The 19,583-nt window shown below is 40.3% G+C and overlaps 1 protein-coding gene across 2 annotated transcripts in view; it reads left to right on the forward strand.

Moving 5' to 3' along the window:
* The window catches only part of fam110b (family with sequence similarity 110 member B), a 28,189-nt gene extending 12,877 nt beyond the window's left edge, over positions 1-15,312 (forward strand). Inside the window, exons 2-4 of one of the 2 annotated variants that reach the window (XM_072363880.1) lie at positions 5,516-6,191; positions 10,530-10,942; positions 12,872-15,312. In XM_072363880.1, coding sequence (XP_072219981.1) covers positions 6,069-6,191; positions 10,530-10,942; positions 12,872-13,772 — 1,437 coding nt within the window. In that variant the 5' untranslated portion in view covers positions 5,516-6,068 and the 3' untranslated portion in view covers positions 13,773-15,312. Of the gene's footprint in view, positions 1-2,385; positions 6,192-10,529; positions 10,943-12,871 lie in introns of those variants that run through there. The other variant, XM_072363881.1, reaches the window with a different exon arrangement.
* The last annotated feature ends 4,271 nt before the right edge of the window (positions 15,313-19,583 follow it).

Here is a 19,583-nt window from a genome sequence, read left to right on the forward strand (position 1 = left end):
ATGCTATTCTGAATTTAACAAGGAGCCAATGAAGAGAAGCTAAAACTGGAGAAATGGGGTTTCTGCTGTTAGATCTCATCAGAATTCTGGCTGCAGCATTTTGGATCAGCTGGAGGCTTTTCAGATAATTTGTGGGACAGTCCAGTTTTTCTGCATCACCCTGAGACAGGATGTTCCTGATTTTAACAATATTACGAAGGTGAAAGAAGGTAGTCCTAGAAACCTAGAAAAGTTTTATATGTGCGTCATAGAACAGATCCTGGTCAGAAATAGCTCCAAGGTTCCTCACTGTAGTACTTGAAGTCAAGGAAATACCATCTAGTGCAGTGTTTCTCAATCCCGGTCCTCATGACCCACTGCCCTGCATGTTTTCAATGTTTCCCTCCTCCACCACACCTGATTCAAATGAATGGCTCCTTATCAGGCCACTGCAGAGCTTGATGATGAGCTGATAATTTAAATTATTATTATTATTTACTCAAAATTCGTACGTTTTAGATATTTCTGTGAAAGTTTGGGTGTTTTTATTTGTGTCACGGTGCATAACTGCTGAAAAAAGATTGGAGATTAACAGTTTAATGCTGTGATTTGTAGGGCTGTAATAAACCAAAGAAATTCTTGGTCAATAAAGCTGCATTACTCAAAAATAATGGGATGCTGCCGTTGTTGCGGGCAGGTGCAACGAATAAACGATTATTAGACTAGAATATTGAAATATGATATTAATAGCCTATAATATTGAAATATTACTGTTTCTAGATGATACGCCATGTTTTAGTCGAGCTGTGATATGCAAACTGTTATTAGCAAATTTTGCATTCAACTTTTTTCCCGCCATCTATTTTGGTAAAATTCTGCCACACTGCTGATGTCTTTGACATGGATGGAAGAGGACTCACTCTAAATGAAATGTTCAAAATAAAAATAAGTATTCAGCAAACCACTGCACATTGAATAACGTGGCCGTTCTTCAATCTACCTGTCTCTAGTGGGTTGGGCTAATCCAAAACAGTGAAAACAAGAGGCGTGTTCTCTGTAGACGAGCTGTTACCTGTGAAACAGGGTTGCTCTGAACACACCCCCAGTAGCACTTGGTACTTTCCTCCTGATGAAATTAACCATGGACTGTATGAAATTAACACTGCAAAAAAAAAATCGACCAATCAGAATTTTGGTTGACCCAGAACAACAACAAGTCGACCAGTCGACTAGGAATTTACAGCCCTAGTGATTTGACTGCCGTCTTTTCGCATTCAGAGCATCCACACAATGCTGGTGCTGCCAGCAGTTCATGGTTGGTACGAGGGATGTCACGAGAACTGATACTTCAGTACTAATTCGATGCCACAATTCTAAAAACGTGACGGTACTCGTTTTTCTACAGTACCGTAGGTACCATTGGTACCAGGAATTCCTCCGGCGGTAACGTGGGTACCATATACAACCACAAGTGTTTTAGTGTGCCGTTAAATGCCAAAGGAAGACGGAAGATGGCAGCTGCAGCGACAGCTCTGCCTGGACTCGTCGAAAAGAAAAATAGTAAGAGTCGTGTCTAGAAGTACTTCGTGTTTGAGGCCGATGATCAGGGATTGATAATAGATTCGCAAAAGCCTATATGCAAACTATGATTTTCAGACGAAAGGTGGAAACACTTCCAATTTAGCATAGCACGTCAAAGACAGACATCCAGATTTATTCACTGAATTTAAGATGAGTGACTTTCAAGTCATGTTAAAGTTCACTTGTAGGGCAAATTCACACCCAGTGTTCTCTGTTGAACAAACTCCCCATCGCATAGATATGAAACGCATATCACAAGAAACAGCGGAAACAGAGCTTTGCAAAGAGTATCTGTACATACCGAAATAATCGCATTATGAAGACAACAAACAAACAGAACAAAGCTAAGTCTTTGCAAAGTACGGCTGAATAAGTTGCAGAGTCCCCGTCACTACACTATGCTCCGTATATCAAAATAAACAGCAGAACATTCCCTTACCAAAAGTATTCCTTGTTTCTTTGTGACAATGCGAGTTATCCGTTTTGAAATAGATTGTATCTGCTTACATAGCTTCGAATAAAGTTGTGTTCAAAAGACATGCACAGATCACCTGTTTTTTACCGTGGTATCAAATTGGGTATCGAGAATCGTGTCATTTCACTGGTATTGACTACTAAATATTTGATATTGTGACATCTATAGTTGGTACATTGCCTTCTCAGCTCATTCAGCATTAGAAATATGAGGAAGTCATCAATTCCCTTAAAATCTGCACATCTTTCACATTTCCACCAGGTTTTATGTTCTCATTTGTGCCTTAAGCTTGACTTGTTTTTTTTGTCACAATTTGGACTCTGTGTCTTCATTCATTTTGGAGCTGCTAAAATAAATGTCAGAGTTTGAATATTGTGTTCACAGACCGTGATAACTGTTCCTGTGGTACAATTTAAAGTTAACCGTTTTATGAGCTGTTGTGGATAATAAACTTGGAATAATTAATGATGTATCATCAAGTACCGCAGCTTTAGAAGTGTCTTCAATTCAGTTCAGTTTTAGTTATATAGCACCAAATTACAACAAACTTCAATAATACAGTCCAATTCAAGCCAAGTTGAGTTCAATTCATTGTTATCATAATCCCATGAGATCCAATTGATTAATTTCAAAATATTCCAATTAATTCATATAGAGCCAATTCTAAAACAATTTCCCAGCTAAGGAAACCAACAGATTGCACAGAAAACTTCAGTCCAATCTCCCATCCTGAGCATGCATGAAGCGACTGTGGAGAGAAATTACTCCCTATTAACAGAAAGAAACCTCTGGCAGAACCAGAACCAGGAAGGGTGGCCATCTGCCTCCACCAGCTGGGGGTTGAGAGGACAGAAAAAATGCTGGGAATATTTGATCAGTCTAGTCTCAAAAGTACTGCCACCCTGCCAGGTCTGTTTTTGGATCTGAAAATTTTCCCTTGAAATTCTTTTTAGACCATAGTTGCTCTCAGCCTCCTTGTAAAATGTCCAGAATATCAGCGAGTAAGATAATATATGAGCTTATCAGCAAATATTCTGAAACATTTGCTACCGCTTTGAAAATGTGTGTGGGAGGGAGTTTGTCCCTTTGGCTTACCTGAACATTGCTTTCTTTTCTCTCCCTGCTGTTGTGGATCCATACAGATACCTACAGTACTCATAAACTCTTCTGCTGTTCTTAACTTACTGTAAAGAAAACACAGATTTCTACAGTCATTCTGCATTATATGCTGCCACCTGCGCACTCTACACACCCATTCCCTTTCACCTGCTCCCTCACATTTCTAGCTGTCAGAGTCCATCTTCAGCAGAGAGTATCCAACTGGGATGTGCTTGTGTGAACATAAACTATCAAAAAAAAAAACCCCGTAATTCCGCCCAAGGACTCAGTTTGTACAGTAACTGTTTTTGCTGTGTTCCCATCTAGAGGCAAGTAAATTTAAAGCACACTTTAGAAATTTCTCTTCATAAAAAATAAGAATCAGTCTTGTTTGCTTTGGAAAGAAAAAGCTATTTTGTGTCGTGTCGTCAACAGGTGGCACAATGGGCTACATTCTACATGGCTATAATAAACAGAGGTGAGGTCATCAAGTAGAAAAAAACTTGAGGGAAGGACACATACAAAAAAACAAATGTAGTCATCTTTTGTTCTTTAAAAATATTGGCTATTTCTCTGTCTGGACTTGATGTACTTGATAGTATGTACTTGGCAAGTTTGGGTACTCTAGAGCAGTGTTCTTCAACCCTGGTCCTCGGGACCCACCGCCCTGCATGTTTTCGATGTTTCCCTCCTTCACCACACCTGATTTAAATGATCAGCTCGTCATCAAGCTCTGCAGTGGCCTGATAAGGAGCCATTCATTTGAATGCTCTTGAGGACGCACTACTGATATTCTATATTTGGGACAGCACTGTACTTGATGATGTAAAAGCTAAGCTCGGCTATCATGTTACTTTACTTTTATTTCTACATTGATACTGTAAATAAAATGGTCGGCAATGCTCTGTCTGGATGTTTTCATTTTGGATACATTACAATTAATATTGATTTTACGGGAACAGTACTTGGGCCACCACTGATGTCACAAGAACAGAAGAACAGACACATATTGAGAAATGGCAGTTGTGCTGACACATGTCATAGTTATTGTTAACAAAATGAATGAACTGCTCGAGTCCTGACTAGAACCAGGAAATACGACCATAATAGTCCAATGCTCAGGTCTCTGCACTGGCTTCCTGTCACCCAGAGAATAGACTTTAAAACATCTCTGTCTAGGACCAAAGTACATCTCTGACATGTTAGAGCCATATGAACCAACTGGGACTCTGAGAACCTCAGGGAGGGGTCTCCTGTTTGTGCCCAGAGTCAGGACTAAACAAAGTGAAGCTGCGTTTCAGTTTTATGCTCCTAAAATCTGGAACAGTCTCCCAGAAGATGTGAGACAGGCCTCCACTCTGACAATGTTTACATTTTTCTATAACCAGTCTTAGAAGCCCAAAATTCAACCACCCAGGCCTGTTACTTAGACCACCACCCAATTAATGACACCACCTAGAGGTGGTGGGTCACCAGAACTATGGTCCATTGTAACTTGCTCAGACTGTGCCTGGCCAGATGCCAAGTGCTAAGGTTCGACCATCAGGCACTTGTTTTCTAGCCTCTCTCCCAGAGCTGGCTTCAAGGCTTGGCCCTGGTCTCTTTATTTCAGCAACGGCCTTGAATGATTATTCTGTGTTTATATGTTATTAGTTCAGTCATACTTTATATGTGTTGAAGAGGTTGAAGATTAAACTATATTTTCTGATCATTACAATAATTTATCAGACATTTTCATCCACAGCAACTAACAAGAAAGAAATGCATGAAGGGGATGTGTGAGGTTCAGTATTTTGCCCAAGGATACTTGGACATGTAGACCAGGGAAGTTGCAGATTAAACCAGAAACATTCCAAATAAAGAACACTCATGAACAAAAGGGAAATAATTTTTTCTTGGAGTGATAGATTTGGTTAAAGCTCTGCCTATGAGCAAATCACTGTTGCCTCTACTATTCTGATATCGCTACTTAATAACAATTAACCAGAGTGATAGGGTGTCCAGTTCCTAGTGGGAATGTTTCTGGAACTCTTCCCGCATCAGGAAATATTTATAGTAAATTTCATGTTTACTGCTGAAGTTATGTGACTGGATAGTGTAGTGGTCTGATTGCTGCCTTTCATGTGGGTGACTGGAGTTTGAATCCTAACCCCCTGTATGAAAAGTACTACCTCCAGTAGGGGTCCTTAAGCAAGAACCCCTTACACTACCTGCCTACCTGGGATATGAGTGTAAGTCACTTTGGATAAAAGTGTCTGCCAAATGCTTAAACAAAACATAACCTAAAGTTATATGAAATAATCCTATTCCTTTTGTTGCCAGGTGCATGATGTCACTGCATAACTCAAACCTATTGGTTGTTTCTTTCTCTCTCTTTTTTAGATTGGGTGGCGAGCTGAAGGGGAAGCTGGATTTAGTGTGGAGAGGCAGCAGGGCTTTCTTTTCCTTACGTCCTCTCCTTGCCTTTGGTGCTGTGCACTCATTCACACCACTGCCCTGTAACCCATTTTTCACACTTCTTCCATCACTACATAATTTTTTTCCTTTCCCTTTCTACACATCTATTCACTATCTTCCCAAAGTTTTGTATGGGAATAGGTCAGTAGAATCTAAGCACCTCAAACCAGTATAGCCCTCTCAGTACAGACCTTTAAGACAGCAGTTGAAGCTCCAGATGTGTTAATAGATACAGGTGATCCCACTCAGACAATGCAAAAGTATGTGTAACTAAATTAGTCCTAAAATCCACCCCAACCCCTCCTCAGAATCCTTGTTTCTCTGACGATGAGAAGGCCCCGGGGCTTCATCTATTTTTAGACTGTTTCGTCTTTACCTTGTATCTTCATGCTTTGGGGGTCCTCCTGTGTCCCCGCCCTCTGTTGCCCCCCCTACATCCGTTGCCACCACGGCCGGCCACCCCAGTCGTCTCGTTGCCATGCCAACGGAGACATTAACTCCAACCCTACCAGATAGCAAGGCCACTGGCTCTGCAACACCCTTCAGTTCAACTGTACCCCTCCGTATCCTCAACAAGGGTCCTGACTACTTCAGGAGACAGGTACTCTGAGTGTATACAGTGTATAAAATGTGTACTGAACTGAAGATTGTATATGTATATATATATGTGTGTGTGTGTGTGTGTGTGTGTGTAGATATATAAATGTATATGAGGTAGAATACTTTGACTGTTGAAGGTATTTATTTACAGTGGTATCTTAATAGTATCTTAGAATATTACACCCAAGCTGCAGTAGATTCTCCAGAACAGTACATTTTAATTTCATCCCAGAATAGCTCTTCTTTCCTGGATGTAGTGTACGCTCAGCTTTCTTTGTGTTTTTTATTTTCTGTTTTTTTGTCCCCCACTTTATTTATTGGTTTTCACAATTGAAAATTAAACATCATACATACAGAAATATAAGAACAAACTTTTTTGTAAAAATTCCTTACGGATACAAGGTGGTTTCTTATGCTAAATGAAGTCAGACATGATCTTATTGAATGATAAAAATTGGTATAGTTTGAATGGGGTATAAGAATTTGGCTAATATGTTCATTTTTATTAGGTTAATTCTGCCAGCTGATGAGATGGGAAGAGAAATCCATTTGTTGAAGGCCAACTTGGTGCGCTCTAAAAGAGTAATAAAATTAAGTTTAAAGAGGTCTTAGATTTTACAAGTTACAACTATACCCAAGTATGTAAATTTATCAGTAGTCACATTAAAAGGATAGGAATTAAAAGAGAGTGATAGTGCAGCGGAGTTAACAGGAAAAAGCTTACTTTTTGAAACATTAATCTTATACTCAGAAAGCCATAATGATAACTTATGTTCTTTTCCATTCCTTAGTATGCTGCGAATCTCAGGTTAGGAGCACAGTGATGCTGCAAGAGGTTCGATAGCTATCGCGAATAAAATGGGTGACATTGGGCATCCTTTTCACGGGCCATGTTGCAACAGGAAATATTGTGAGTCCATATTATTAGTGTGTACTGACAACATTTGGTATTTATATAACAATTTTAACCATGATATGAATTTTGGACCAGATTTAAATCTCTCTAGACACTGAAAAAGGTATCCCCACTCGACCCTACTGAAGGCTTTTTCAGCATCCAGAGAGATAATTACATCAGCTAATTTTTTGATTGGGATCCACGTTCTGCATGATATTAAAAAGCTGATGAATATTTAAAAAAGAGAGGTTTTTTTTATTTTATATAAAACCAGTTTGATCTGGAGAGATAATTGAAGGTGGGATAACTTCTGGGCGGAGAGCTTGGCGAAAAATTTGCAATCCACATTCAGGAGTGATATCGGGCGGTAATACCCACAACTAAGGGGATCCTTCCCCTTTTTTAATATAACTGTGACAGAAGCCTGAGAGAGTGTGGGTGGAAGTTGGCCCTTGACAAAGGATTCCTTAAAAAAAGTGAGCAAAATTGGCAGCAACTTATCTCCAAATCTCTTAAAAAATTTGACCGTGAAACCATCAGGCCCTGGAGCTTTAGCATTCTGCATACTGTAAAGAGCTGATCTCATTTTCTCCAAAGAAAGAGTTTCTTCCAATTTCTCCATAAATGATTCACTTATATGATGCAAATCCATGCTCTGGAAAAACGACTCTAGTCTAGAAGGGGTGTGGATCACCTCAGATGGGAGGAATAAAATACTTTAAAGTAATTATTTATCTCCTGCTCGTCATTAGAGATCTGTCTGTCATGATTACGGATATTTGTGATCAGGGTAGAGGCTGTGAACTGCCTAATCTGTTGAGCAAAGAGTCTTTCCTGCCTTGTCTGAGTGTTCATACAGATTAGAGCGAGACTGAAGCAGTAGCTTCTCTGTGTAATGGGTGGACATCAAGTCGATTTGTCTGCAGAACTGACCTCTCCTTAAAAAGTTCAGTAGTGGGAGCAGTTGAATATTTACAGTCCAGCTGATGAATTTGGTCTGTAAGATCTTTAAGGTGCTGTTTTCTATTCCTGTCCTCCCTGGTGGTGTATGAAATAATCTCTCCTCTTAGAAAAGCCTTAAGCGATTCCCAAAGAATGGATTTGCTAACATCTGATGCATCATTCACGGACAAGAAAAAATTTATTTGAGTGTTTGTATGGTTAACAAACCCTTCATCAGTGAGTGAAGCATTGCCAAAGAGCCACGGGCACTGAGTGACTTTCTTAGGGTCATATTTATACATATATATTTGCAAAACTACTGGCCCATGATCAGAAATGACAATACTTTCATACCTGCAATCTCTGACTGAGGTCAGCAACTGGCTATCAATGAAAAAATAATCAATGCGTGAGTAGTAATGATGCACAGGGGAGAAAAATTTATGTCTTAAATCGGGGTACAGGAAATGCCACTGATCAGTCATATTATATACTTGAAGGAAGGAAGGAATCTTTGCTGGTTTTCTTATATTGTAGGGCGTGCAAGAGGAGTGGTCTAATACTGGATGTAATATGCAATTAAAGTCACCCCCTAGAATAAGCCTGTGTGTGTTTAAGTTGGGTAAAGAGAATAAAAAAGTTGTGCATCATCTCCGTTTGGTGAATATACATTAGCCAAAATTATAGGTATATTATACAGGGTACCTGTGACCACAACATATCTCCCTCTGTGGTCTGCAGTGTCTGGATAACAAAAGGAGTATTCTTATTAACAACAATTGCTCTCCTAGACTTGCTTTGATGATTAGAGTGGTATAATTGCCCCACCTGCCCTTTAAATAATCTGTTCTGGTCAGAGGACGTGAGATGGGTTTCCTGAAGGAAAGCGATATTAACATCAAGACTTCTCATTACGTTTGACAATGTGATTAAATCCCTTGGTGTTCCAACTAATACAGTTCACAGTAATATCATCATTACTCCTGGTCAGCACTGGATTAACCATAATCAGAGGTAGAGTGCTGTTAAAGCACCCACAGGATATCGCTGACACTGCCACACATCTGTTAATACAAAATAATAAGTTATACATACAGACAAAAAAACATTATGCCCCCTTCCCCAAATTACCTCTCCCCAAATGAGAGGTAAGAAGCCCCATACACACCTGATACTCTTCCACTGCACTTTCATATGCAGAGAAAAAAACAACAAAAAAAACTAAACAGAAAAACTAAAATCCCTGCCCTCAATATCCAGATAGAACCATGGACAACCACTCGTGAAAATAAAGGAAACTAAATATAGCCATAAATAAAATATTGTGGTGTCCTAGAAACGAGGGATATTATGAGCTTATGAACTGCATATCAAAATGTAAACAAATGAACATATGGACATACCGGTACTGCGCCTCAGCTGAGCCTAGGATCAAAAAGACTCATGAAAAATATATGCAGTCCAACTCTTGATGTGCGTAATTGTTCATCCAAATACGTCCCATACCAGAAAATAAGAAATAAGTGTCTTTCTTCCTTCTTTATTATTAACAGGTCTATAGAAAACAAATGAGGGACTTTAACTCAAGTCAAAAAAAGGTTAATGATAATGATGATATTTGGATGGGAAGCAAAAAAACTTTAATCAGCTCAGTACAGCAAAAATATAAGTGAGAGAGATCCGCATAGAGCTCGAGACACCGGCAAAGTTTTCCTCCATCTCCAAGGAGGGATGGCTCTGTTTGGCAAGAAAATCTTCCACATCTGCAGGTTCCCTGAAGGAGTGTGAGACGCCGTCACACATGAGACGCAGGTCGGCCAGTGGAACATGCCATTATTGATGGCCGCCTGTCTGAGCTTCGCCTTGACTGCGTTAAAAGCTGCTCTGCGGCGGCGAAGCTTGGCACTCATATTTTCTGGGGGTTTTTTGTAATTTATTTTCTATAACTTTCTCAGCCAATAGATGACAGCTGTAAATGGAACTCAGTCAATTTTATCTATAAAGCCCATTTACAAGTGTGTGGTGAGTGGAATATATTCCTTCATTATCTATCTTACCTTCTTGTCATTAGATATTAACTCATCGGGTATGAATTTGCTCTTAATTACATAAGAAAATAGTTTTTTTTTTGTTGTGAAAGAAAAGTGTGAATCATGTAAAAAATGGCAGCTGGTTTATTCATGGAGGCAAAACGGAAGAATTCTTGATGTAATGCAAATTAATTCTTGCTGGCACTATATAGTATACATGTGTACCTAAGAGACATTGTTTTATTTGTCTTTCAACCCAGTGTCATCTTGTTTCAAATCAAAACAGTCCCAAATATTATGCTAATTGGTTTGTGTTCAGATACATACAAGCTTGACTGCTAGCAGCTGTACACAACACATCTGAAATGAAAATCCCCACTTGAAATGCCTCTCTAACCCCACAAATGTTGTGATGTTTGAACAGAATAAAGGTACATGAAAAATAATTAATTTCTGATCTGTACCTCAGGTGGACCCTAACCCCAAACGCCTCAGTGCTGTTGAGAGACTTGAAGCTGATAAAGCGAAGTATGTCAAGAGCCAGGAAGTAATCAACGCCAAGCAAGAGCCAATCAAACCACCTGTCCTGGCCAAGCCTTCTGTTGGCCATGCCCTTTTGTCTAAGAGAAGCTCTGGGACTGGTGGAGGAGGAAATGGGGGTGGGATACCTTTCAAAGCATCCAATAATAATGCCAAGTCAGACATATGTCCAACAAACAGTGGCAGCAGCAAACGGGAGAATTTAAACCTGGAGATCTTAAAAAATCTGCTAAACTCATCTTCGTCCTCTGGGGCAGGATCTGAAGGACTACCAAGTGGAGCCAAGAGTGCTGTACTGATGAGGTCATCAGGGGGGATGGCCAGGAGCTGGACACCCACAGGGTAACTCATATGCAAAGCTTACGTCTTGTATATTTGATGAAGGATTGAGTTTTTTTTTCCAAGTTGAACACATCCATTACAAATGGCCCTCAACGGATGTTCTCTAAATGTTGCTCTGGTTTAAAGTTGTTCACCCTGTTGTCACCATAATGTCAGACAAAAAGCTATCAGACATTGTTTTGGCCTTGTAAAGTGACCCCCACCACCACTTGTTCACATCATTTGTTCTTGTCAGCCTCCACTGGCTCTGCTGAATCCACTGACGCCTCACTGAGATGAGAACACTTTTGACCATTGGTGAAGGTGGACACTGACTTGGCTTGTTTTAAGTGATTCTTAAATGGATTTAATCTCAGATCTTATGAAGACATGAATGTAACTGAGAACTGTTTGTGTGAACAGTCAGGTGGAAAACTAGATGAGTAGTTAAGTGTAGTACAGAGTAGTACAGTATAGTACAGCATAATACAGTGTAGTTCAGCGTAGTACAGTATAGTACAGCATAATACAGTGTAGTTCAGCGTAGTACAGTATAGTACAGCATAATACAGTGTAGTTCAGTGTAGTACGGAGTAGTACAGTATAGTACAGCATAATACAGTGTAGTTCAGTGTAGTACAGAGTAGTACAATATAGTACAGCATAATACAGTGTAGTTAAGTGTAGTACAGTATAGTACAGCATAATACAGTGTAGTTCAGTGTAGTACAGAGTAGTACAGTATAGTACAGCATAATACAGTGTAGTTCAGTGTAGTACAGAGAAGTGCAGCATAGTACAGAGGAGTACAGCATAATACAGTGTAGTTCAGTGTGGTACAGAGTAGTACAGCATAGTACAGAGTAGTACAGCATAGTACGGAGTAGTTCAGTGTAGTACAGAGTAGTACAGTATAGTACAGAGTAGTACAGTATAGTACAGCATAATACAGTGTAGTTCAGTGTAGTACAGAGAAGTGCAGCATAGTACAGAGGAGTACAGCATAATACAGTGTAGTTCAGTGTAGTACAGAGTAGTACAGCATAGTACAGAGTAGTACAGCATAGTACAGAGTAGTACAGAGTAGTACAGTATAGTACAGCATAATACAGTGTAGTTCAGTGTAGTAGTACAGAGAAGTGCAGCATAGTAAAATGGACTTGGACTTGTACTTGTATAGCGCTTTTCTAGTCTAGCTGACCACTCAAAGCGCTTCACTACATGCCGCATTCACCCCACTCACACACATTCATACAGCACGTCTTAGGGGATAACTACGTGCTTTCTAAGCATTCACACACATTCATACCCCCAATGATACACTGGGGGAGCAACGTGGGGTTCAGTGTCTTGCCCAAGGACGCTTCGACATGTATCCTGGGGAAGCCAGAGTCGAACCACCGACCTTCCGATTGGTGTGCGACTGCTCTTCCTCCTGAGCTACAGCCGCCCAGTACAGAGGAGTACAGCATAATACAGTGTAGTTCAGTGTAGTACAGCATAGTACAGAGTAGTACAGCATAGTACGGAGTAGTTCAGCGTAGTACAGAGTAGTACAGCATAGTACGGAGTAGTTCAGTGTAGTACAGAGTAGTACAGCATAGTACGGAGTAGTTCAGTGTAGTACGGAGTAGTTCAGTGTAGCACAGAGACGTAGAGAGTGGTACAATAGTACATTATTGAATACAGTGTACTACAGCGTAGTACAGAACATTATAGCACTACAGTGTCTTATAGAGCAATTGATGTTAGTACAGTGTAGTAGAATATAGTACTGAGGTGTGTCTAGTCCAGACTATGACAGCATAGTACAGATATGTACAGTGTAGTTCAGTACAGTATAGGACATAGTAGTACACTGTTGTACAGAGAAGTAGAAGTAGAACAGCATCTTTGTCTCACTCCTCTCGCTTAAATGCCATAAAGACATCTTGTTGTTTCTCCTCCTAGGATGCCATTAACCTACCGATCTACAATGACACTCAATGAGCAGCCACCAGACTCAGCTCCCACTCCCAGCACCTCCCACTCTCTCAGATCCTTCTCCAATTCTCTGAAGGTCCCTGCAATCAACAGTGGGGGGCGCCGCAGTCAGCAACAGGGAGGAAATCTAAACCTTAGTAGACGAGTCCAGGATGAGAGGGGACGCAGACGAGGAGTTGTTGATGAATCTCATCCCCCACTGCTCACCTCCCACTCGTCTTCCGACCTTCTGAGACTGTGCAATGGTAAACCGTTTCGCACGGCTCGATCCAGTAGCTCCTCAGCACCACCACTCCCTCCCAAACCAAATCCTGCCTCCCTCCCTCCTCCTGCTCTTTCCTTGTCACTGCCACCCCCTCGTCCAACTTTGTCCCCTTCGACATGTGACAACAACCCCCCCCAATCATTACCGTGTGATTTTGGAGACCCTCCTAATTTACCAGCTGATTCCAACATGGAGCTTGAGCATGGTTCGTCTGCGGCTCGCCGCTCTTCACTACATCGATCTAAATCTGACCTGTCAGACCGGTATGCCCGGGCAGGAGCTGATGTGGAACGTTTCTTTAACTACTGTGGCCTCGACCCAGAGGAGCTGGAGGCGGTCGGTCCAGAGAACTTTGCACGGGCCAACTCAGACATCATCAGCCTCAACTTTCGATCAGCGTCAATGATCTCTTCCGATTGTGACCATTCACGGCGATCTTCCAATGAAGGAATATCAGAGGGGGATGAAGGTGACGATGAAGAGGAGGAGGCTGGGGAGCGTGTGCCTTATGGCATCTCGGCTGTGGAGCGTAATGCAAGGGTCATTAAATGGCTGTACAGCATCAAACAGGCCAGGGAGACACAAAAAGTCTCACATGTTTAGGATAAGCTCTACTGTGGACTGACAGTCATCCCAATAACGGGGAACATCGTTTTTCATAGCTTTACAGACTTTGACCCCAGAACTGAAACTTTTTCAAAATGTCTTGATCATTTAATAAGCAAGCAGAAAGTCTAAGAGGTGCAACCCAACCAAGGTTCGAAAACAAGGAAAACTTGTTTGGAACAACATGAAGAGAAGGAGAAAATTACTCTAATCCCTCAAGGTTTAGAATGAGGTAAACACTAAGATTTGAAATGCAGAAAGATGAGACAGATGTAAATACAATTTTCAGTCTGGCCAGAAAGACACAGTGATTACTTGTTTCTCTGTGGACACTGACACTGATAAGCTCTGTCAGTCTGCTAAAGGAAGAAGAGCAACATACACTGCGATCATCCGTGACCCCATAAAGTGATCGCTCCACTATGAGGGTGAATGGACAGCATCTTGGCTTATGAAATGTAGTTTTAACTGCCGTTTCTATCAAGTGTTGCCTGGTGTCAGCCCTCTGATTATCATATGTTATATGTTCAGCCCTACAAACTGATCTGGTTTCACAGTTGTTTCCCTGTAGGACAAGATTGATCAATCAAAGTGATCTGAGTGGGATGATTATTAACATGTTATCGTCCTACATGGCATGCTGACCAGTGGTGTTGTGGTATCTGAGAGGTGAATTATTTTTTCAAGTGGTGTGTTGCCCTTTCCGATAATCAGTTACATGTAAGAATACTCGTTTTTCTGCCATATTTAGTGCACCTGAACATGGCAGAAAATCGTTTTCTGCTTTCTTAACATTAAACTGATGTTAAGATTATGAACGTCACATCAGTTTTGAAGGTTTTATATTCAATTCTGTCCACAGAGTAGTCTCATGACAGTCTGAAATAAGGCAACTGGCTCCAGCTGGCCTTAGTGGACTAAGGGCTCCGTCACAACAAACTAACAAGACCCAGCAGTGATGAAAAGTCCCCTCGCAGCACAAAGATCCTATCCACCTCCAGGACAGAACTGTTCAGCATGGAGGGGGCTGCAGTCTGTGGTGTCAGCAGGGATAAAGCCCAATTCATTGTGAAAAGCAAAGCAACATGTGCCAATTATCACACAGCTGCTGTTCACTCACCTCAGAAGTTTGTATTCGGTCAGAGGATGTGTTTATAAAAATCATGGCTTTTCCTGTCAGAATGATCTGTCTCACCGACAGACCCGATGCTGTTCCAACATGCTGACTCAGCTGAAAAAATGCTGACAGGGTGTGACAGAGCAGACGGTGTGCTACACACTGAGGGGACGAGACGTAGATGCTCCTGATAGCTGACTTAAATCTTAAAATGCATATGTAAGTCATCTCACTCTGTAGTCTGTGGGGCAGTAATGACTCTAAAATCTGCAACTTCTCTGTAGCTGATGTGATGAACAATGCAGGAAATTTAGAAGTGGGTAAAAAAAAAAGTCTTTACCTCTGTATATACTGCACTACACCACTGATGCTTGCCAACACCATCTGTACGAAGAAATCTCCATTAAAAAGCAAGACAGATCAGTGCTTTTGAAGTGTTGTCTTCTTCACTTGTTCTGGCTCCTGTGGAGCCAAGAGGCCGACAGGGAGACCACCTGTCTTCACCCACACACTGACAGTAGAAGAGTTTGATGCAGCTGGACAGAAAAAGAGAATATCATGCTTGTTGCCTCACACAAACAAGCAAGAACAAATATAAAATCTGACCATGAAATCTGATGAGGTTGAGGCACTGTTCAGTTCAGTCCTTACTGGGACAGTATTCCTTCTCACTTCGTAGATGGTTTGGAGTCATTATCTGCTGAGCACATATCATCAGACTTTGCAAAGAGAACAAAAGTCTGAACCATTTTCACACATGAGCTGCAGCACATAAAAGTACAACTATCTGCAGTATTCACTCCAGACAACATCGCCTTGGTGATATCTCCAGAAAATTCCAGAACAAAACAATGTGTATGTAGCTTTCCGCCACTGATATGTGAACATGTGGTTTTGATATCGAGATACAAAAACGGTCTTTACTGAGCGTCCTCCTTCTTGAGATGCTGTAAATAAACTTACTGATTACCACCATGTAGTTTTTTCAGTGTCCTGCGTCCTGTGAGCTTGAGATGGGCCCTTGCGTTTCTGTGAGAACACAGTGTGCATGTGTGAACAGCATCTCACTGCTTTTTTTCTATGGTAAAACAATACTTTGAAATTGAAATAAGTTCAAAAAGTGACAGTCCTCATCAACTCACTCTCTTTCAGTTCTAATGTTTTTCAATTCAATTTTATTTATACAGAGCCACATAACAAATGTCATACAATCCAACAAGCCAATTAGAATCCAATTCATTGTAATACAATCAAAATTCCAATCAAATCTAACCCTAGTTTTTCATATGGGGACATTAAAGATAATCTTCTGGTCTTCACCAGTTCCTAAAATTATCTAAATCTAAGCTCAGGTTTTTCTGAAAGATGGGCCCCTCTGATGGCGGCCTCGGTAATTTGGTGCACTTTGTTTTGGTTTGGTTTGATCGTAGATTGTGCGTTGCCACACTCTTGGGAGCTCTTAGGTAGGGATGAGCTAATGAATGTTAAGTGTACAACCCCATAAGACTTATTTCCGACTCTTGTTACCTCATCTGCCACTATTTTGAACATACCTATCAAAGGTACTCTTGTCTCAACACTAAAAGTTAGATGCTGAAGGAGAGGGAAGCAAGCTAAGGTGCTTGTTGGTCTGCAGCAGCGCAGCTTCCAAACCTCATCTAAGCAATGGACAAATGGGATGGTAGAGACCCTGCAGACATGTCTGGAGTGCACCAACAGCTTAGATGAGTGCACAGATACTGTTACATCATATGTCAGCTTCTGTGAGGATATTTGCCTTATGCTATAAGAGATAAAATGGACACCCTTCGATCAAAGTAGTTTGACAGGTGACCTTTGACTTACCTTTGGGTTTCCTAAAGAAGTTTATTCAGCCTTAAAGACTTCAGACTCTGCTCAATCCATCCTTCATTTGAAATCAAAACACAATAACCTCAACTGAAGTGACTTTGTGGTAAGATTCAAACATGAACAATTGTTCGATTGTATGAGTAGACAATGTGGAACGAACAGGTGAGCATGCAAAGCAAACGTACTGCTCTCCTGAGGACTCAGGATTAAATATAATAAAGATGATCAAAGTCTCTCCCAAATTGTTTATGGCATCTTGGTTACTGCCTCAGCCCCGTTTTGTGCTGTTTTCTGATCGTTTATGCTCCACCAAAGATTTGATTAAACTGAAATTAAAGCTCCATGCTTTTGTTCTGCATAAAGACCTTATAAACTGTACACAACTGCCCACCAAACTCCTTTCTGCTCTTAGATTTTACCTGAATTTAACCTTAAGACCACTGCTGACATTATTCTTAAGCTTGATTTGTAAAAGATGTTGAACATGAAAATCTTCCTGACCTTATATGCTAGTGATTTGTAGTTCTTAAATCAACTTAATCTGAAGGCGCTGGTCAGATTCTTTAACCTCATCTCTCTCCTTGGATTATCAAAGACAACTATGTGTTTATCTTAAACAGAATACCGGCACACATTCGGTTCTAGTCAGGAATAGCTACGGATAAAAGAAGAAAAATAAATAAATTTGGCAGAAAAAATCTCGGGTGAGGACAATGACAACAGGCAACACATGCCACTCTGTAGAATCAGCAGTCTGCAGACAGTGAAAACCAGACATATATACGTAGCTCAGGTGTCTCATGCAGCTGCAGTAAAGGTGACATTAAAAAGAGAAACTCTCTATCATTTAACTAAAAGGGGGAAAAGGTCTAAATTAGCCACAAAATGTTAAATATCTACTTAACATCTAATTAATCATTAGATGCAGAATAATGATTAATGAGTCGGATTCAGGTCCAATATTTTGGAATGTTGCATTATTTGATCAGGAATATGTGTGAACTGGCTTATTGAAGCTTTGAAGAGCAGAGTCTAATGTTATCCACTTCCACCTTTGACTTATCACACTAAACATGTTTGTACAGGGCAGCATTACTTGTAAAATACTTCACACTGGCACCACTTCAGAGTAATTCATCAGAAAATTGGCTTATTTTCTACAGTTCCTGGTTGGACCATTGCATTGCACCCCTAAAAGGCTTTGTGGAGAGATAACTCTGGACTACATTTCAGTGTGCGCGCTGCAGTCTTTTGCTGCTGAGAAAATTTATTCCACATTTGAGCTAACAGCTCGCCAATAAGAGAAAATGCAGGATGTGACTTGTACTTCTAACTATCTGTTACACACAGCTAATGTAAATGTTCAACTGGAAATGAATGAGATCTCAGAATGAAAGATGGACTCAAATATTCGTAGGGTGACAGCTGAGACCCTGACCCTGCTGAAAGAGTGACCTACCATTATCTCCAGATAAGTTTTTCTAAGTCTTTAGTTGCCAAATCACTTGGGTGCACCCTGTTCTCATGGGAACGTACATGGTGCCTCTCTGACTAAACTGCTGATTCATGCAGGTGATGGTGATCATTTTCCAGCTGTGGAAAAGTTTATTAAATGCTGACTTTAATTGAATCATCTTATCAAAGCGAAACATCTGTCTCTTGACACTTCTGATCACTTTGTGGGTAAGTCGGTGTTCAGCTGCTGCATAAGTTTTGTTGCTTGAGGAACATGTTGCACTGTTAGAAAACTTTATTTTGACCTTAGGTTATTCCTTTGCATGTTGTTTGGAGGTTTTTACATTTTCTGTACAGTCTGCAGTCCTGAAAACTGAGCTGTTTGTCGTTGGCTGTTTGTGATCACCTTGATTAATAATAAATTGCAATGAAGATCACATTGAATATAGCTAATTAAATGTTGAGTCAGTTATAAGGATCAGTAACAAGGTTCCTGAAATGTTCTTTACACTGGTCAACTGAAGGTAGATAAATCTTTTAGCAGCAGAGTAACAAAGTATGAGGAGCAACAAAAGCCAGCTTATTGAGTTATTTTTTCCCGGTGCAGATGCAGATATACAGCTGCTGTGAGATTACATTAACAGCCCCCTGTGCATATGAACCTGATTCAGGGGTTTTCTTGAATAATATTTCTTGACATTTTTGCATAATTACTTTGATTTCTGTAACAAACAGGGTGAAATGATCACATTGTTCTGTCTTTGTTCTGTCAGATCAGTTTTACTATGTTCCTTATCTCATATGAACTAATATCTCATAATTAGCTGGATGTTAAAAAATGAAAGTGAAAAAGAAAAGTAGACGCACTCTCAGAGGTCCATTTGGTTACATAAATGGCAAGCGCATTGAAGAGAATCCAAAAGGTGCTGGTTGAGTATTTGAAGCATTTTAAGTTTATGTGGAGAGATCGTTCTAAAATGGGATGTTCACAACCATTACTTCTACCTCCTTAAAAGTCTTTTCAATTATTATTTTTTTTATTTCTTTTATGTGTTCTTCATTTAATGCAAGGGGTTTAAAAGACTTATTCAAGAGAAAGTCTAAGGTTCTAACATTTTCCTTTTTCAAGAGACTCATTCTGATGAATCTGACATTAAATTTTGGTCCCAGCAATGGGGAGACAAGATTATTTTCAGTCATGGTTCCAATCGTTCTGCAGGAGTTGCAATTTGTTTTAATACATTTTCTGGTAAAATTATTTCAGAAAGGACGGATACTGAGGGTCTCTGGATTCCTTGTGTCTTGAAAATAGAAAAGGTCACTTTTATTTTGATCAACATTTACGGATACAATAACCCATCCATCCATCATCTACCGCTTCTCCG

The sequence above is a fragment of the Leuresthes tenuis genome, unplaced genomic scaffold (assembly GCF_036924035.1).
Source record: "Leuresthes tenuis unplaced genomic scaffold, fLeuTen1.0.hap1 SCAF_14, whole genome shotgun sequence".
In the NCBI taxonomy this organism is placed as follows: domain Eukaryota; kingdom Metazoa; phylum Chordata; class Actinopteri; order Atheriniformes; family Atherinopsidae; genus Leuresthes; species Leuresthes tenuis.